This window comes from Mytilus trossulus, chromosome 3 (genome assembly GCF_036588685.1).
Source record: "Mytilus trossulus isolate FHL-02 chromosome 3, PNRI_Mtr1.1.1.hap1, whole genome shotgun sequence".
Classification (NCBI taxonomy): Eukaryota; Metazoa; Mollusca; class Bivalvia; order Mytilida; family Mytilidae; genus Mytilus; species Mytilus trossulus.
Genome location: NC_086375.1, coordinates 63,370,434 through 63,392,077, shown reverse-complemented (window position 1 = coordinate 63,392,077; position 21,644 = coordinate 63,370,434). Strand labels below are relative to the sequence as shown.

The window sequence follows — 21,644 nt, the reverse complement described above, 5'->3', positions numbered from 1 at the left end:
TTGTTTGTATATCTGAAGATCTTGTTGTGGTGAACATTTTGGCTTATTACAATTATACTTAATTTACTATAGTTTTGACCCAATAGCCAAAAATAAGTAAATCATCATTAGGGGGCAATAACTTCTATAAAAGGTTAAAAATTGTAAGGGTTCCACGGAACCCAGTGTCTCGCCTACTTTTGCTGTTAATCACAGGCTCAACAAAAATGAGGAAAAAAATCAATAATATTATTTCTTGTTGATACTATCTTTTGATCGTAAAAAGCTTCTGTCCAAGTTTGGTAAAAATCCAAGATAGTTTATGAATCTAATAAATGTTTTAAAAACTTTCACTTCGGACTGTAATGACTGTATGTAATGTTAACTGGAAGAAAAACTAAGTCCATTTATAAGTAAAAAAACAGATCCGCAGGTACAAAAATTTAACAAAATTTCCTTCTAGATACTAGCTTTTGATCATTAAAAAGCTTCAGTCCAAGTTTGGTACAAATCCAAAATGATATAGGAAAACTTTCAAAAATATTTAAAACTTTAACCACAGAGTGAATGTGTTGTTTCCTGGTAGAAAATCTAAGTCCATTTAAAAGTTAAATACTGAAAAATTGAAATTTATTTTTACAAAATTTACTTCTGGAAACTATGTGATGATCATAAACACGCTTCTGTACAAGTTTGGTAGAAATCAAGTATAGTTTAAGAAATTTATTAAAATTTCAAAAACTTCAACAACAGAGTGAATGTAATGTTTCCACGGCAGAAAAACTAAGTTCATTTATAAGTAAAATACGGAAAAAATGAAAATTTATTTTTACCAAATTTACCTCTGGATACTTTCTCATGATCATAAACAAGCTTCTGTCCAAATTTGGTACAAAGTCAGGATAGTTTAAGAAAGTTAATCAAATTTTAAAAACAGAGTGAATGTAATGTTTCCATGGCAGAAAAACTAAGTCCATTCATAAGTAAAAAAATGAAAAAAATGAAATTTTATTTTTACAAAATTTACTTCTGGATACTATCTTATGGTCATAAACAAGCTTCTGTCCAAGTTTAGTAGAAATCCAGTACAGTTTAAGAAAGTTATTAAAATTTTAAAACTTTAACCACAGAGTGAATATTTGTAGACGCCGCCGACGCCGATGGAATGTAGGATCGCTATGTCTTGTTTAAGTTTTTCGACTAAAGTCGAAGGCTCGACAAAAATGGATGGACAGATACATAGAGATAGTGGAGTGGTTACAAAACCTGTTGGTTCTAGTGATGTAGGTAACAACAACTTAATAAAAACATCAATGATATCAATGGAAAAAATCATTATGCAGTGACTTGTATGTGAATTATGAGGTTGATGAAAACACTTACATTAGTATGCACAGGAGGTATATATGAATAAATGTGGTCCATGAAAAATAAATGAAACAGGACATGGCTTGTATTTTTGTCAAATATAATTTCTATCATGTAGTCTATATATTCCTGTATATCCAATTTATGTTACTGCAAATCTAGTAATATATTCTGGCAGCTAAGCAGCATGGCAATAACATATTAATTTCTAGGAAGTGCCAGAAGAAACACACAAAAGACTTTCCAAACATTGATATCTATAATGTATTCTTATAAATCCTTTGTAATTCAGAAGATCAGAAAGCCCCAATTCAAGTCAGTCTTGAATGAAACAAAAATGTGTCCATAGTACATGGATGCGCAATTCATACCATCAATTTTGATGTTCAGTGGACCCTGACATTAAGGATAAAAACTCTAATTTGACAAACTAGAGGCTCTAAAGAGCCTGTGTCGCTCACCTTGGTCTATGTGAATATTAAACAAAGGAAGCAGATGGATTCATGACAAAATTGTGTTTTGGTGATGGTGATGTGTTTGTACATCTTATTTTACTAAACAGTCTTACTGCTTACAATTATCGCTATCTATATCTATAATGAACTTGGCCCAGTAGTTTCAGTGGAAAATGTTAATAAAAATTTACAAATTTTATGACAATTGTTAAAAATTGACTATAAAGGACAATAACTCCTTAGGGGGTCAATGAACCATTTCGGTCATGTTGACAAATTTGTGAATCTTACTTTGCTGAACATTATTGCTTTTTCAGTTTATCTTTATCTATAATAATATTCAAGATAATAAACAAATAAACGGCAAAATTTCCTTAAAATTACCGATTCAGGGGCAGCAACCCAACAACTGGTTGTCCAATTCATCTGAAAATTTCAGTGCAGATAAATCTTGACCTGATAAATTGTTTAACCAAATGTCAGATTTGCTCTAAATGCTTTGGCTTTTGAGTTATAAGCCAAAAACTGCATTTTACCCCTATGTTCTATTTTTTAGCTGTGGGGCCATCTTGATTTGATGGCCTGGTCACCAGACACATTTTTTAAACTAGAGACCCCTAAGATGATTGTTGCCAAGTTTGGTTTAATTTTGCCCAGTAGTTTCAGAGGAGAAGATTTTTGTAAAAGATAACTAAGATTTATGAAAAATGGTTAAAAAGTGTCTATAAAGGGCAATAACTCCTAAAGGGGTCAACTGACCATTTCGGTCATGTTGACTTATTTATAAATCTTACTTTGCTGAACATTATTGCTGTTTACAGTTTATCTCTATCTATAATAATATTCAAAATAATAACCAAAAACAGCAAAATTTCCTTAAAATTACCAATTCAGGGGCAGCAACCCAACAACGTCTGAAAATTTCAGGGCAGATAGATCTTGACCTGATAAACAAATTAACTCCTGTTTGGTTGGCTGGGTCACCCGACACATTTTTTAAACTAGATACACCAATGATGATTGTGGCCAAGTTTGATTTAATTTGGCCTAGTGGTTTCAGGAGAAGATTTTTGTAGAAGTTAACGACGACGGACGATGATGACAACGATGACCATGGACGCCAAGTGATGGGAAAAGCTCACTTGGCCCTTTGGGCTAGGTGAGCTAAAAAATTAGAAAGATCATATCATAGGGAACATTTGTATAAAATGCAAAGATCTTAAAACCTGTCCATATGTAAAATTAATCCAGAATCCGTCAAAGTCAAATTCCCAAATGAATTTTGATAAAATAAGTTGTTTTTCATCTAAATGTTTTGGAGAAAATTCATTATCAGACAACTTTCATATGGAAACATGATCGAGACAGTCCTTGACTGCCTCCTGTATCAAAACAAAATACATTAAACAACTACCTTCCCTGTCTGTTAACAATTATAACATACCTTTCTGATGTCTAACTGCATATTATGTAACAACATTGGTTCTAGTTTGGGATGTAATTGTACCATTACGCCATAATTTCTGCAATTAAAATAATTAGTTTTAGTACACTTTATTCTCATACAGAGAATTCATTCAGTTTTTGTAGCACAAGTAAATTATAAGAACCAACCTTGTTGGAAGGTAACCATATTTTTAAAGATTTGTGTCTAGAAGATCTTAATAATGTATTCTGAAAGACTATCCTTTTGCTCATTTCATAGAAATCACAAAGATTACTCAAATCTTGTCAGACAATCATTAAAAGATATCTTTAAAGGGGCACTAGCTGTCAAATTCATGTTCACTGATTTTAATCAAATTCTCATATTTTATTTATAACAATGTAAAACATATATCCAAACTATTAAAATATAAAATAAATAATAAACAGGGCACAAGCATGAAAATATGTAGCTTCGTTTCGTGTGTATTTAAGTCCAGAAGCCATCTAATTAATTATCAAGATGACCTTTAAAGTCATGCGATGACCATATAAGTGATGTAAACATAAATATAGATATGAATAGATTAAGCAAACTCATGCTGTTGGATTATTCTAGGTCTATTTAATTTCATATTATAGATGAACAATAGATGTTTATATCATTTTTACCTGTATAAAAATGATATTTTGTGGATTGAATCAGTCAATCAAATGATTTTTGTTTGTTGACAATCTATTCCTTTAAATAACTTTACACATACAATTCACGTGTTAATCATCTTAAGCCAAGGAGTTTAATTGAAGTTCACATGAATACGGATTTAATGAGGTCGAGTTATTCACTTGCAAGTGAATAATTCATAATAAATGTTTTTTTAGCTAATTTTGACAAAATTGAACCACACTGGCTGCTAATTATTATTTCACTATTTGCATTTCATTATGGATTGAGCAAAAAAAATAAAAATATTAGATTTTCTATAAATCTCGTAGCTAGTGCCTCTTTAAACGACTTTACTCCCTTTCAGAAGCATAATTTTCCTTTTTCCATGCGCCCAAAAAGCTGAAATCAATAAAACAACAGAATAAAAATCATTCCTAATACATTCATTCTAAATCCTGTTTACAAGATCTTTAGACAGGAGAGATGGCTTAATACAGAATACTCACTTTAATTCTGTTATTTTCCCAGTATAAATAGCACCATACTCTAGTTCAGGAGCTCTCTGTGTTATAAAAAAAAGATTTCAAAATTACAAATAATGAAACAAGAGTAGAGTGAAATTTTGCAATCACATTACTATTTAATTTAAATAGAAAAGAAGAAGATATTTTTAATATGTTTAAACATTTAGTTATATAAATGAATTTCTTTTATTTGAAATGTAATTTTATAACTCATACTAATTTATCTTCTGAAGACAATAAAAAGTTCTTATGTTCAGTTGCATTGTATTTTGTTCATACAATCAAACCTGACAGCAAATAAATTATCTGTTATATTAATTTTTTTTTTAAATTTTGTTGAGTTATCTCCCTTGGTCTGCAAAAGTAAATTCACAATTTAGTGGTAATCTAATACAAGACTGATTACACAAATCACATGAATGACATTATGCCACGTTTATCATGTGCTATCAATTTAAAAAAAAAAATCATATACATGTAATACTTAATACCAAATACTGTTTGTTTTAAAAGTTGTAATGTCATTTTCTATATAATTATTGGTGAAAAACAGAATGGCTTGGATATAAAACATATGGAGTGAAAAATATGTGCAAAATACTTGAAATAGATTTTAATACAAAGTAAGTAAGTATAATTGACCTCTTCTGTCAGAAACTGTTCAATCATTTCTTTGGCCTCATTCATAGACTGCTGGTTGTGAGCAAAAAGTTGGAAATTAGTTTCATCAATACTTGTAACTCTTACACCTGAAATGAATTAGTGATCAACAAATTATTATCAGGTGCAAAAAAGAGCACTTTTTTTTATGAAACTCCAATTTAGTAGTGAATGAAGAGATCCCTATTTTCAATATATTATATATGAATCTGTTGTTCTACGTAATTTAAACAATTATCTATAATCATTGTTAGTGCTTAAATAACAACATTCCTAAAACTGTATAAACCTTCAAAAGATCATTCTTATATTGTTTTGCTACTTATACAAAACTAATACTGCTATACCTTTATGAAAATTTCAGTAACATCAATCCAATAAGTTGAGAGAAGCCTTTACTTTATACAAAGTCAAAATTATACAATTTTATGTGAAATTACCTCCCCTTGAAGGAGACTGGCAAAAATTATTTAGCTCTATGTGCCTCCTATACCATGAATGAAGATTCATAAAATTTCAGAGGACTTGTGCTACCAAATAACTGACAGACAGGCAGATGGACAGGAATTGATAACATCCCTGTTTCCTGCTTTCAAAGGGGATAATAAAGTGCCAAGCACATATCAGGGCTTCAAAATAACTAACTGAAAATGTCATTACATTTCTTTGACATTTCTGGGATATTAAAACAAAACAAAGACAACTTACAGAATAAATTTAAATAATTTGTTTACCTGTTTCACTTGTAAGCTTCTTGAGATTTAATCCTCCAACACCTATAAACTTTGATCTTTTGGCCAAAGACACTGTATAAGTTTCTGTAACATGTCAAGGTCGAATTAAATTTATAATTTTACCATCATAACTTCATTGAATATTCATCTGACATAATGATTTTTTGTTGTTGTTGCTTTATGTAGACTGGTGGTTATTTTAGCTAAAAATCTATCAGCAAATAATATTGACTACACATACAAAATTAAAATTACTAATTCAAAGAACCAAAAAGGTCTTACTTGAAAAGTCTGAATAATGAAACTATGTACTATTATTAGTAGAAAAATGTCTTAAATGTTATTTAAACAGCTTCTTCCAAAATTAAATTGTTATTGACAAACTTTACTATTTCAAGGGCAATATTTATTTTTCAAAGAATGGCCTTCCCTTTTTTTTTAGGTGTCTCTAAATACTCATTGAATCTTGATCTTGTTAAATTTATGTGTGAGTAAACCTACCTATGACTGGAAAGGATTTCTTCTGCTCTTTTCTGGGCTCTGATATCTTACTATCCATTATATCTAATATTTCATTCTTAGCATCTAGAAAATAAATAGAGATTTCAAAAAACAAACCCAACTTTGGTATGAGACATTAAATGTATTGCATAAACAATATGAATCTTCTAGTAGTAACATTTTAGTCAAAGCAAATTACTTCATTAAGATTGACATTTTATCAATTTAGAAAAAAATCCTGAAAAGAGTTGATAGTGCTAGATATAAAGGAATTCTTAAAGCCAAATCAGAAAATTGCTCTAGACACTGAATCCCAAAAGGGATTAGTACCAACTATTTGGATTTTTTTTTTATCTAAACAATGTAATTAAAGTTATTGGAAATAAATGACACAAACATTTCCCACTCAATACTATTTTTTGTATAAACGAAATAACAATTATCTATCTTTAAATCACTGACATTCTATTTATTTCCTGTTTTACAAATGTCAGGGCATGTCTCACCTGCAAAGAGGAAAGGGATTAATATAAGTTGCAAAACTTGTTTCCCAATCCACTATAAGTAAATATGTTTAAACTAGGACATGTTTATTTTTTTCACACACAACTGTTCTTAATAAAAAAAAATACCTGTAGATTGTTCTATAGCTTCCATGACAACATTAATAGGAATTCCTGGTAATTTTACATCTGCCTGTTAAAATAGTTTTGAAAATAATAAGAATCAAATAAAGATGTTACTGGTCATTTGGATTTAATAAATACACCAGTTTTCGGTGGGGTTCTTGTTGCTTATTCTTAAGGATGTACACCTCTGAGGAGCCAAAAATTTCTAGAATTAAACTTTTTTGGGTTAATAAGACTGTAACAAAATAATTGGTGAAGAAAAAATCATATGGTGGTGCACTATTTTTTTTGCTAATGCCCAATTTTGATGATTTTCCCATTTTTCATCGATTTTTGCCTATTTTTGGACTATCATCATGAAAAAACATCACAGTTCCACATTTAAATTTTTTTTCATACTTTCTGTAAAGATGAAGTGGACCATTCTGAATAAATTTTACTTACAAAAACTATAGGTATGTGTTAATATAAGAAAATTTCTTCATATTTTGACACTTTTTTGTGAAAAATTTACCCTGCTGTCAATTTTGTATTTTTGTGATTTTCTCAGTTTTAAGAACAAAATGCATATTATTTCAACTTTTTTTTTTATAAATAATTGAAAAAAGACATATCTAAGAAATTTGAAAAGACGAAAATGATATGGGATGTACATGATTCATGTAAAATGATTTTTTGTATCCCTCATCCATTTTCTCAAAATTTTGGCTGAAGGGGGCTCGCGGGTCTAAATCATTTTTTTTATTTAATATAAGATTTCTCTATTTTTTTCTATAAATGAACTTTATCTTACACCTAAAAGAAAAATGAAATAAACTAGAGGCTCTAAAGAGCCGGTGTCGCTCACCTTGGTCTATGTTAATATTAAACATTGTACACAGATGGATTCATGACAAAATTGTGTTTTGGTGATGGTGATGTGTTTGTAGATCTTACTTTACTAAACATTTTTGCTGCTTACAATTATCTCTATCTATAACAGTAGTTTCTGTGGAAAATGTTAGTGAAAATCTACAAATTTTGTGAAAATTATTAAAAATTTACTATGAAGGGCAATCACTCCTTAGGGGGTCAATTGACTATTTTGGTCATGTTGACATATTTTTAGTTCTTACTTTGCTGTACATTATTGCTGTTTACAGTTTATCACTATCTATAATAATATTCAAGATAATAACAAAAAAAACCAGCAAAATTTACTCAAAATTACCAATTCAGGGGCAGCAACCTAACAACTGATGATCCAATTCATCTGAAAATTCCAGGGCAGATAGATCTTGACCTGATCAACAATTTTACTTCGTGTCAGATTTACTCTTAATGCTTTGGTTTTTGAGTTATAAGCCAAAAACTGCATTTTACCCCTATGTTCTACTTTTAGACGTGGCGGCCATCTTGGTTGGTTGGCCGGGTCATTGGACACAATTTTCAAACTAGATACCCCAATGATGATTGTGGCCAAGTTTCAATTAATTTGGCCGAGCAGTTTCAGAGGAGAAGATTTTTCTAAAAGATTACTAAGATTTACGAAAAATGGTTAAAAATTGACTATAATGGGCAATAACTCCTAAAGTGGTTAACTGACCATTTTGGTCATGTTGACTTATTTGTAGATCTTACTTTGCTGAACATTATTCCTGTTTACAGTTTATCTCTATCTAAAATAATATTCAAGATAATAACCAAAAACAGCAAAATTTCCTTAAAATTACCAATTCAGGGGCAGCAACCTAACAACGGAATGTCAGATTCATCTGAAAATTTCAGGGCAGATAGAAATTAACCTGATAAACAATTTTATCCAACGTTAGATTGCTCTAAATGCTTTGGTTTTTGAGTTATAAGCCAAAAACTGCATTTTCCCCCTATGTTCTATTTTTAGCCATGGCGGCCATCTTGGTTTGTTGGCGGGGTTACCAGACACAATTTTTGAACTAGATACCCCAATGATGATTGTGGCCAAGTTTGGTTAAATTTGGCCCCGTAGTTTCAGAGGAGAAGATTTTTGTAAAAGTTAACGCCGGACGCAGGACGACGACGACGACGCAGGACGCCGGACGCCAAGTGATGAGAAAAGCTCACTTGGCCCTTTGGGCCAGGTGAGCTAAAAAGAGGGGTCACCGATCATTTACGCTCACAATCTGCCTTCGAAAGAAGCATACATTTTTGTTAATGTCCTTTTTTTCTGTTGAACTAATAGGAGAAAAAGAGGTAATATCGAAATAAAAAAAGAACCTTATTACAGAAATCGCTTAAATTTTACAATTATTTAGTTTATGTATAGCTTATTTGAAAAGAACAATAAAAAATATAGGTCACAATTGAGTAAAAAAAGATATTTCAATTTTAATGCCAAAAAATAGCGTTTTTGCATCAAAGGGAGATAATTTCGAGTTTTTTCAGTGATATCTACATTTAAAAAGTCAGCTGGAGCCAACACGAATTGATTTTTTGGAATGATTTTTGTGCCATATGATAGAGTATCAACTACTTAAGGTAATTTATAAAATTTGTAATGAAAATTAAATGTTTCATTTTTTTCTGAAAATCTTATACCCGCGAGCCTCCTTAAAATACTGACTTGATTGGTCTTAAATTTGAAAACTTGATTACACAAAAACCATTCATTGTAAATACTCATTTTTTTCACAGATTTATGTTTGATTATAATATTTTTAAAATTCATTGATATTTTCCACTTCTATCATATGTTTTGGAAATAATTCAAGAACAAGATTTCAACGAGACTGAACGAAACTATGTTGTGTTTTGTGTACTATTGATTGTCTATTTGTCTTTTTCAACCATGCTATTGTTAGTTTATTTTCAATTTATGAGTTTGAATGTCCCTCTGGTATCTTTCGCCCCTCTTTTTTTAATACTTAAAACCATATAATCAATATGATCAGGTGAATAATTACATAACGTTCAACTAAAGCATCACATGAAATACTTCAAATAGGAGATGTTCCACTTATATTCTCATGATATATAAAATTTCAAAATGTAGAGACTACAACAACTCTAAAACAAATAGCACTAAATTTCTACGTTATCTTTACTAAATAACAAAATTCAACTTGGAAGAGTTATTTCCCCTTTTCCTAATTCAATCTTTAAAAAATTAATCCACAATTTTGAATTCTTTTCTCCAGTACTGAGAAGTATGAAATGCAATAGAGATATACCATTTATTATATGCCACTGAATTGAAAACGTGCACAGTACTAAACTAACCTGCAGAGCTGTGATTCCAGTTCTAGTTCCAGCTATCTTAAAATCCATATCCCCCATGTAATCTTCTATACCCTATAATAATTAATTTTTAGAATCGATCTTTATTTGTCAGTTATTTTTTTTACAGGAAAGTATATTACAATTGCAAAGGTAATGATAAACCATTGTTTTCAATGTTGGAAGAAATATGTTTTATTTAGAACAAGCAATAAATGTTTTTGATGCATAAAGGTTTTAAATAATTGCTGAGTAGGCATAATTTTAAATCTTCATCTATTGCTGACAACTACAACATGTTGGACTGTTTCAACATACTATCCTATTTACCAGAATATCTGTGAGTATTTTATACTTGAAATCCTCCTCTGTGTTCCCACTGGAGACCATACCTAAAGCTACACCAGCTGCTGCCTGTTTGACAGGTACTCCTGCATCCATTAATGCTAAACTACCTCCACATATAGAAGCCATAGACGAAGAACCTGAGAAACAAAAGTAAAAAGGGTGAAAAAGTGCTACTGCTCACTGGTGATACACCAACCCATACAGGAAGTTGTTGAGTGATGAATCTGAAAACGAATAACACGATATGGCTGACTAAATTGACGTATATAAATCCTGAAACCAAATTTCTGAAATCCTAATGATGTAGTTCCTGAGAAAGATGCAACAAAAAAATATTCATGGGACAGAAAGACAGGCAAACAGACAGGGGTAAAACAGTATACCACCACTTTTTAAAGCAGGGGTATTAAAAGATGTAAATATATAGTTGTTTACATCTACATTTATCTATTTCAGATAGTTGTCTCATGGCATCCATACAACATATCCCAGTGATATTATGTGGGAATGAATCATACAGCTTTTAGAACTCAATGATTTTTAATTAATATTTTTGAAGGTAGCTAAATGTGCTAGAATCATATTGGCAAGCTACATTTTACATTCAACTGTTAAGAATGAAGAAGATAAATTATGCTCTCCTGCGAGTAGGCGTACACCTTCTCAATACCCTCTTTTACCATATATATTTTTTTAAGATTTAAAAATGTTCCTTTATAGACTAATCATGCTAATTAGAACTTACCATTTGATTCCAGTACTTCTGATGTAAGTCTGATTGTAAAAGGATAGGTGTCTGGAATAATTGAACGTAAACCTTTCTCTGCTAATGCACCTACAAATAAATTATAAAAAATATTATGGAATTTGTTTTAATTTTATTAAGTTTATCAAAATATATATAGAACAACATGTTGTTTATAATACAGATACAGACTAAACAGGCATCATATGAAAACTACCAGTAGGTGAAAAGCTTTCCAACTGAAACTCATGGACCTGCACAATTATTGAAAGAAAACATTTCTTTTTCAAAGGGTTCACACAATTAGTACATTGTTAATGTGGAGGGACAAAACATACCTAAAATATTTCATTCTTTAAGTTTTATTCAATCTTGAATTACATGTATTATCACAAACCATTTTCATTTTTTTGTTTTTTAGTAATAGTGACCTTGACATATTTTCTTGTCATAGTTTGTCAAAATAAATAATATTTGTGAAATCAAGATAAACTGAAAATCTTGTTTTTTTTATTTTTACTACAAAATTATTAAAATCAAATCAAATCAATTTTATTAAAATTGTAATTAAAAATGTAAAATCAATTTACAAGAAATTGAGTTAATTACTTCCATCAATTATCCATGGTAATTAACAGATAAATCTCTATTATCTCTATATAATTGGAAGTTCATTACTCAATGAGCATCCATTAAGTGAGATTAATTGAGTGATAGTGTGTAATTTATACTTGAAAAGCATACAAAAAGGAAAATTTGCATATGAAATATTAAAAACAATTTGAAAAAGAAGCAATAGAAAGCAATAGATAATCAGTCTGATAGTAATGGTTGCTAATTTTATTGTGTAAAAAGGTTTGTAATTTGAATGTGATATATAATATCAAAAATATGTCAAGCATCGTTATTTTTTTTCTCTCTATTTTGAACAAAATTTCACCAAAAACCCTAGAAGATTATATTTAAAAGAATATAATTATATTATGTAATGTAATGAAGAACATGTACTTTTTAAAAAGTATTATTTTTACCGATAATGAAAATACAAATACGATAAGTTTTTAAAATTTATAGCAATTGAAAGCTGATCATATCTAGAGATATCAAGAAAACTAAAGCAATACAATGTTTTCATTCAACATAACTCTGTAGAAGTCTGCAAGCTTTTATGTAATGTTTGGTAAAGAAATGCTAGAAAATTGAAATGAATCTGTTCTACATTACTTTGGCAAGGTATGTACAGGCTTTCATCAATGACTGTCCACTTGTGTACCATGGTGATCCTGAACAATGCCATCGAGAGAAGTAAGAGTGAATCTGTTCTATGTTACTTTGGCACAGTTGTGTACAGGCTTTGTAATGCCTGTCCACTTATGTGCCATGGTAATCCTGAACAATGCTATGTAGAGAACTAAGAGTGATTCTGTTCTATATTACTTTGGCACAGTGTGTACAGGCTTTCATCAATGCCTGTCCACTTGTTTGCCATGGTAATCCTGAACAATGCCATGTAGATAAGTTAAAGTGAATCTGTTCTATATTACTTTGGCACAGTGTGTACAGGCTTTCATCAATGCCTGTCCACTTGTGTGCCATGGTAATCCTGAACAATGCCATGTAGATAAGTTAAAGTGAATCTGTTCTATATTACTTTGGCACAGTGTGTACAGGCTTTCATCAATGCCTGTCCACTTGTGTGCCATGGTAATCCTGAACAATGCCATGTAGATAAGTTAAAGTGAATCTGTTCTATATTACTTTGGCACAGTGTGTACAGGCTTTCATCAATGCCTGTCCACTTGTGTGCCATGGTTATCCGGAACAATGCCATGTAGAGAAGTTAAAGTGAATCTGTTCTATATTACTTTGGCACAGTGTGTACAGGCTTTCATCAATGCCTGTCCACTTGTGTGCCATGGTAATCCTGAACAATGCCATGAAAAGAAGTTAGAGTGAATCTGTTCTAAATTACTTTGGCAGAGTGTGTAAAGGCTTTCATCAATGCCTGTCCACTTGTGTGTTATGGTAATCATGAACAATGCCATGTAGAGAAGTTAAAGTGAATCTGTTTTATATTACTTTGGCACAGTGTGTACAGGCTTTCATAAATGCATGTCCACTTGTGTTCCAAGGTAATCATCAACAATGCCATAGAGAGAAGTTAAGAGTGAATCTGTTCTATATTACTTTGGCACAGTGTGTACAGGCTTTCATCAATGCCTGTCCACTTGTGTGCCATGGTTATCCTGAACAATGCCATGTAGAGAAGTTAAAGTGAATCTGTTCTATATTACTTTGGCACAGTGTGTACAGGCTTTCAACATTGCCTGTCCACTTGTGTGCCATGGTAATCCTGAACAATGCCATGAAAAGAAGTTAGAGTGAATCTGTTTTATATTACTTTGGCACAGTGAGTACAGGCTTTCATCAATGCCTGTCCACTTGTGTTCCAAGGTAATCATCAACAATACCATAGAGAGAAGTAAAGAGTGAATCTGTTTTATATTACTTTGGCACAGTGAGTACAGGCTTTTATTAATGCCTGTCCACTTGTGTTCCAAGGTAATCATCAACAATGCCATAGAGAGAAGTTAAGAGTGAATCTGTTCTATATTACTTTGGCACAGTGTGTACAGGCTTTCATCAATGCCTGTCCACTTGTGTGCCATGGTAATCCTGAACAATGCCATGTAGATAAGTTAAAGTGAATCTGTTCTATATTACTTTGGCACAGTGTGTACAGGCTTTCATCAATGCCTGTCCACTTGTGTGCCATGGTAATCCTGAACAATGCCATGTAGATAAGTTAAAGTGAATCTGTTCTATATTACTTTGGCACAGTGTGTACAGGCTTTCATCAATGCCTGTCCACTTGTGTGTTATGGTAATCCTGAACAATGCCATGTAGAGAAGTTAAAGTAAATCTGTTTTATATTACTTTGGCACAGTGTGTACAGGCTTTCATAAATGCCTGTCCACTTGTGTTCCAAGGTAATCATCAACAATGCCATAGAGAGAAGTTAAAGTGAATCTGTTCTATATTACTTTGGCACAGTGTGTACAGGCTTTCATCAATGCCTGTCCACTTGTGTGCCATGGTTATCCTGAACAATGCCATGTAGAGAAGTTAAAGTGAATCTGTTCTATATTACTTTGGCACAGTGTGTACAAGCTTTCAACAATGCCTGTCCACTTGTGTGCCATGGTAATCCTGAACAATGCCATGAAAAGAAGTTAGAGTAAATCTGTTTTATATTACTTTGGCACAGTGAGTACAGGCTTTCATCAATGCCTGTCCACTTGTGTTCAAAGGTAATCATCAACAATGCCATAGAGAGAAGTAAAGAGTGAATCTGTTTTATATTACTTTGGCACAGTGAGTACAGGCTTTTATTAATGCCTGTCCACTTGTGTTCCAAGGTAATCATCAACAATGCCATAGAGAGAGGTTAAGAGTGAATCTGTTCTATATTACTTTGGCACAGTGTGTACAGGCTTTCATCAATGCCTGTCCACTTGTGTGCCATGGTAATCCTGAACAATGCCATGTAGAAAAGTTAAAGTGAATCTGTTCTATATTACTTTGGCACAGTGTGTACAGGCTTTCATCAATGCCTGTCCACTTGTGTGCCATGGTAATCCTGAACAATGCCATGTAGATAAGTTAAAGTGAATCTGTTCTATATTACTTTGGCACAGTGTGTACAGGCTTTCACCAATGCCTGTCCACTTGTGTGCCATGGTAATCCTGAACAATGCCATGTAGATAAGTTAAAGTGAATATGTTCTATATTACTTTGGCACAGTGTGTACAGGCTTTCATCAATGCCTGTCCACTTGTGTGCCATGGTTATCCGGAACAATGCCATGTAGAGAAGTTAAAGTGAATCTGTTCTATATTACTTTGGCACAGTGTGTACAGGCTTTCATCAATGCCTGTCCACTTGTGTGCCATGGTAATCCTGAACAATGCCATGAAAAGAAGTTAGAGTGAATCTGTTTTATATTACTTTGGCACAGTGAGTACAGGCTTTCATCAATGCCTGTCCACTTGTGTGCTGGTAATCATGAACAATGCCATGTAGAGAAGTTAAGAGTGAATCTGTTTTATATTACGTTGGCACAGTGAGTACAGACTTTTATCAATGCCTGTCCACTTGTGTGCTGGTAATCATCAACAATGCCATAGAGAGAAGTTAAGAGTGAATCTGTTCTATATTACTTTGGCACAGTGAGTACAGGCTTTTATTAATGTCTGTCCACTTGTGTGCTGGTAATCATGAACAATGCCATGTAGAGAAGTTAAAGTGAATCTGTTCTATATTACTTTGGCACAGTTTGTACAGGCTTTCATCAATGCCTGTCCACTTGTTTGCCATGGTAATCCTGAACAATGCCATGAAAAGAAGTTAGAGTGAATCTGTTTTATATTACTTTGACACAGTGTGTACAGGCTTTCATCAATGCCTGTCCACTTGTGTTCCAAGGTACTGTAAATTCAGAAATTAATGCGAGGTTTTTATTATTGCGAAAAATGCGACTGAGTTGTAAACGCAATAATTTAAACTCGCATTTTGAAATATTTTATATGAATTTAACAGGATTTTTCTCAAATTCATAAAAATTAAAATCCCAATTTCAGTCTAAAATGACAAAATTGCAATAATAAATGATGCAATAATTTCTGAATTTACAGTAATCATCAACAATGCCATAGAGAGAAGTTAAGAGTGAATCTGTTTTATATTACTTTGACACAGTGAACAGACTTTTATTAATGCCTGTCCACTTGTGTGCTGGTAATCATGAACAATGCCATGTAGAGAAGTTTAGATGGAATCTGTTCTATATTACTTTGGCAAAGTATGTACAGGCTTTCATCAATGCCTGTCCACTTGTGTGCCATGGTAATAATGAACAATGCCATGTAGCGAAGTTAAAGTGAATCTGTTTTATATTACTTTGGCACAGTGTGTACAGGTTTTTACTAATGCCTGTCCACTTGTGTTCCAAGGTAATCATCAACAATGCCATAGATAGAAGTTAAGAGTGAATCTGTTTTATATTATTTTGGCACAGTATGTACAGGCTTTCATTAATGCCTGTCCACTTGTGTTCCAAGGTAATCATCAACAATGCCATAGAGAGAAGTTAAGAGAGAATCTGTTCTATATTATTTTGGCACAGTATGTACAGGCTTTCATTAATGCCTGTCCACTTGTGTTCCAAGGTAATCATCAACAATGCCATAGAGAGAAGTTAAGAGAGAATCTGTTCTATATTATTTTGGCACAGTATGTACAGGCTTTCATCAATGCCTGTCCACTTGTGTGCCATGGTTATCCTGAACAATGCCATCTAGAGAAGTTAAAGTGGATCTGTTCTATATTACTTTGGCACAGTGTGTACAGGCTTTCATCAATGCCTGTCCACTTGTGTTCCAAGGTAATCCTGAACAATGCCATGAAAAGAAGTTAGAGTGAATCTGTTCTATAATACTTTGGTACAGTGTGTACAGGCTTTCATTAATGCCTATCTACTTGTGTGCTGGTAATCAAGAACAATGCCATGTAGAGAAGTTAAAGTGAATCTATTCTATATTACTTTGGCACAGTGTGTACAGGCTTTCATTAATGCCTGTCCACTTGTGTGCCAAGGAAATCCTGAACAATGCCATGTAGAGAAGTTAGAGTGAATCTGTTTTATATTACTTTGACACAGTGTGTACAGGCTTTCATCAATGCCTGTCCACTTGTGTTCCAAGGTAATCATCAACAATGCCATAGAGAGAAGTTAAGAGTGAATCTGTTTTATATTACGTTGGCACAGTGAGTACAGACTTTTATTAATGTCTGTCCACTTGTGTGCTGGTAATCATGAACAATGCCATAGAGAGAAGTTAAGAGAGAATCTGTTCTATATTACTTTGGCAAAGTATGTACAGGCTTTCATCAATGTCTGTCCACTTGCGTGCCATGGTAATCCTGAACAATGCCATGTAGAGAAGTTAAAGTGAATCTGTCTTATATTACTTTGGCACAGTGTGTACAGGCTTTCATCAATGCCTGTCCATTTGTGTGCCATGGTAATCCTGAACAATGCCATGTAGAGAAGTTAAAGTGAATCTGTCTTATATTACTTTGGCACAGTATGTACAGGATATCATCAATGCCTGTCCATTTGTTTGCCATGGTAATCCTGAACAATGCCATAGAGAGAAGTTAAAGTGAATCTGTGATATTACTTTGGCACAGTGAGTACAGGCTTTTATTAATGCCTGTCCACTTGTGTGCTGGTAATCATGAACAATGCCATAGAGAGAAGTTAAGAGTGAATCTGTTCTATAGTATTTTGGCACAGTTGTGAACAGGCTTTCATCAATGCCTGTCCACTTGTGTTCCATGGTAATCCTGAACAATGACATAGAGAGAAGTTATAGTGAATCTGTTCTATATTACATTGGCACAGTGTGTACAGGCTTTTAGGCTTATATCAATGCCTGTTCACTTGTGTGCCATGGTTATCCTGAAAAACACCACAAAGAGATTTAAGTGAATCTGTTCCATATTATTTTGGCACAGTGTGTACAGGCTTTCATCAATGCCTGTCGATTTGTGTGTCATGGTTATCCTGAACAATGCCATGAAAAGAAGTTAAAGTGAATCTGTTCTATATTACTTTGGCACAGTGTGTACAGGCTTTCATCAATGCCTGTCCATTTGTGTGCTGTGGTAATCCTGAACAATGCCATGTAGAGAAGTTAAAGTAAATCTGTTCTATATTACTTTGGCACAGTGTGTACAGGCTTTCATCAATGCCTGTCCACTTGTGTGCTGTGGTAATCCTGAACAATGCCATTTATAGAAGTTAGAGTGAATCTGTGATGTAACTTTGGTACAGTTGTCTATAGGCTTTAATCAATGCCTGCCCACTTGTGCTATGGTAATCATTAACAATGCCATAGAGAGAAGTTAGAGTGAATCTGTTCTATATTACTTTGGCACATTTTGTACAGGCTTTCATTATACCTGTCCACTTGTGTGCCAAGGTAATCCTTAACAATGCAATGTAAGAGAAGTAAAGAGTGAATCTGCTCTATATTACTTTGGCACATTTTGTACAGGCTTTCATTATACCTGTCCACTTGTGTGCCAAGGTAATCCTTAACAATGCAATGTAAGAGAAGTTAGAGTGAATTTGTTCTTTATTACTTTGGCACAGTTGTGTGCAGGCTTTATTCAATGTCTGCCCACTTGTGTGCCATTGTTATCTTGAACAACATTATTCATGTAGAGGATTTGTTTTGTGTTACTCAGGTGTAAGCAGGCTTTATCATCATCGCCTGCCAACTTGTGAGCATGGTAATCCTGAACTTCAGCAAGTAGGGTAGTTAAAATAAATCTGCTCAGTGATTCTTTTAAGTGTTCCTTTTGCATGGTTGTGTGCAGGATAAATTTTCAATGCCTGTCCTCTTGTGTGTCATGGTAGTTCCGAAAAATGTCATGTATAGAAGTTAGAGTGAATCTTGTTCTATATTACTTTGGCACAGTTGTGTACAAGGCATATTCAATGACTTTCCACTTGTTTGCCATGGAAATCATGAACAATATTATTCATCTAGAGTATTCAGTAATTAAAGAAGATCTATTCTATATTACTTTGGCACAATTGTGTACAGGCTTTCATCAATGTCTGTTAACTTTTGTGCCATGGTAATCCTGAACATTACAATGCAGGTTTCTTAGAGCAAATCTGTTTAGTGTTAGTTTGGCACAGTCGTGTGCAGTCTTTATTCAATGTCTGCCCACTTGTGTGCCAAACTAATCCCGAACAACAATATTTATGTCGGGGAGTTTATTAAAGAGAATTTGTTGAGTGTTATTTTGGCACAGTTGTGTGGAGTCTTTATTCAATGTCTGTCCACTTGTGTACAATGGTAATCCTGAACAACGCTATTCATGTAGTGGAGTTTAACATTGAATTGAGTCATTTCAATTAATATTTTATAGTGTTACTTTCTATGTTGTTATGTTATACTATTGTTTCAGATAAGGGTGAAGGCTGGTACCTATGAAAACGTTTAAACCAACTGCAATAGTTTGCACCTATCCTAAGTCAGGAATCTGATGGTCAGGATTTATAATTTGTTTGTTGATGTGTTTCATAAATTATGTTTCTTGTTTCTGGTTTTTTATATATATTCGACCATTTGGTTTTCCCTTTTTTATGGTTTTACACTAGTAATTTTTTGGGGCCTTTATAGCTTGCTATTTGGTGTGAACCAAGGGTTCCTGTTGACAGTTCTTTGACCTATAATGGTTTACTTTTAAAAATTATGACTTGGATGGAGAATTGTTTCATTGGCATTGATACCACATCTTCTTAAATCTGTATACTGTAAATTCAGAAATTATTGTGTGCATCTATTATTGTGATTTTGTCATTTTAGTCCTATAAAATGTGATTTTATTTTTTACTATGTTGAGAAATCTTATTTAATTCATATAAAATATTTCAAAATGTGAGTTTCAATTACAAGTATTGCGTTTACAACTCTGTGACATTTTTTGCAATAATAAAAACCTCACAATAATTTCTGAAATTTACAGTAATAAAGAAGATTTGTTTAGTGTAATTCTGTCACTTGATCTGCTGTCTGCAGACTTGTGTTCCTTGGTAATCCTGAGTTATATTGGTCTGTACAGAAGTATTGACTTTGTTCAGTATTACATTGGCACAGACGTGTGCAGACTTGATCTACTGTCTGCTCACTTGTGTTCCTAAGTAATTCTGAATTATTTTGATCTGTCCAGAAGTGTTGACTTTGTTCAGTATTACATTGGCACAGACGTGTGCAGACTTTATCTACTGTCTGCTCACTTGTGTTCCTAAGTAATCTTGAATTTCATTGGTCTGTACAGAAGTGTTGACTTAGTTCAGTATTACATTGGCACAGCCGTGTGCAGACTTTATCTACTGTCTGCTCACTTGTGTTCCTTGGTAATCCTGAATTATATTGGTATGTACAGAAGTGTTGACTTTGTTCAGTATTACATTGGCACAGACGTGTGCAGACTTTATCAACTGTCTGCTCACTTGTGTTCCTAAGTAATTCTGAATTTCATTGGTCTGTCTAGAAGTATTGACTTTGTTCAGTATTACATTGGCACAGACGTGTGCAGACTTTATCTACTGTCTGCTCACTTGTGTTCCTAAGTAATCTTGAATTTCATTGGTCTGTCTAGAAGTATTGACTTTGTTCAGTATTACATTGGCACAGACGTGTGCAGACTTTATCTACTGTCTGCTCACTTGTGTTCCTAAGTAATCTTGAATTTCATTGGTCTGTACAGAAGTGTTGACTTTGTTCAGTATTACATTGGCACAGCCGTGTGCAGACTTTATCTACTGTCTGCTGACTTGTGTTCCTTGGTAATCCTGAATTATATTGGTATGTACAGAAGTGTTGACTTTGTTCAGTATTACATTGGCACAGACGTGTGCAGACTTTATCTACTGTCTGCTCATTTGTGTTCCTAAGTAATTCTGAATTATTTTGATCTGTCCAGAAGTGTTGACTTTGTTCAGTATGACTTTGGCACAGACGTGTGCAGACTTTATCTACTTTCTTTTCACTTTTGTTCCTTAGTAATCCTGAATTATATTTTTCTGTTATATTTCTATAAATGTGCATTAAAAGCAAGTAAATAAATATAATTACTACCACTGTAGACAATGTTATTTTAACAAACCCAAAAAGAAAGAAAATTGGACTTATATATTTGATTTTCCTGGGGTGATCTTTCAAATTTCAGAAAAAAACCAACTTCAGTTTATTTTCTGTTGAGAAATCCAACAAATCTTATAAAAAAATATTAAACTGGCATACTAACTTAATCCCCATGATAAATTATAGTACATGTACATACCATGTCCCAGTTCACGTCTACTTGTAAGGCCTGCTTTGGATATCTCATTAGTGGCATACGGAGGGAACTGTAAGTAAATGTATGGTATAATTAATGCTGAGACAGTTGTACTTACTTTGCCATGTGATTATGAACTTTTTGATTGGATTTTCCTCTGAGTTCAGTTTTTTGTGATTTTACTTTTTGATTTCTTTTTGCAGCAATATATGGAAAAAGACGATCATTTCATGCATATCAAGGATGAGAACAAATTAAACAATGAATCAAATCTAGCAAATATTGCCAAAAAGTGATGGAAGATGGAAAATTTAAGCTCTTACTGGTATTGGACAGAAATTTCGCCTAGCAAAAAGACATAAACAAGCTATCAGCCATCAAACAACTGTTATCTTGACAAACAAAAACTGATTCACTATACGAGTATGAAAATTATAATTAATGCTGTT

The 21,644-nt window shown here is 32.9% G+C and overlaps 1 protein-coding gene across 1 annotated transcript in view; it reads right to left on the bottom strand.

Annotated features, from left to right (window-relative positions):
* Positions 1–21,644, bottom strand: part of LOC134712084 (polyribonucleotide nucleotidyltransferase 1, mitochondrial-like) — a 36,947-nt gene that overhangs the window by 966 nt on the left and 14,337 nt on the right. The window contains exons 14-23 of the mRNA XM_063573237.1: positions 21,199–21,265; positions 11,270–11,359; positions 10,507–10,661; positions 10,180–10,251; positions 6,946–7,009; positions 6,314–6,397; positions 5,813–5,896; positions 5,061–5,167; positions 4,401–4,456; positions 3,247–3,325 (exon numbers count right to left, since the gene is read on the bottom strand). Of these exons, the coding sequence (XP_063429307.1) occupies positions 3,247–3,325; positions 4,401–4,456; positions 5,061–5,167; positions 5,813–5,896; positions 6,314–6,397; positions 6,946–7,009; positions 10,180–10,251; positions 10,507–10,661; positions 11,270–11,359; positions 21,199–21,265 (858 nt within the window). The remainder of the gene's footprint in view (positions 1–3,246; positions 3,326–4,400; positions 4,457–5,060; positions 5,168–5,812; positions 5,897–6,313; positions 6,398–6,945; positions 7,010–10,179; positions 10,252–10,506; positions 10,662–11,269; positions 11,360–21,198; positions 21,266–21,644) is intronic.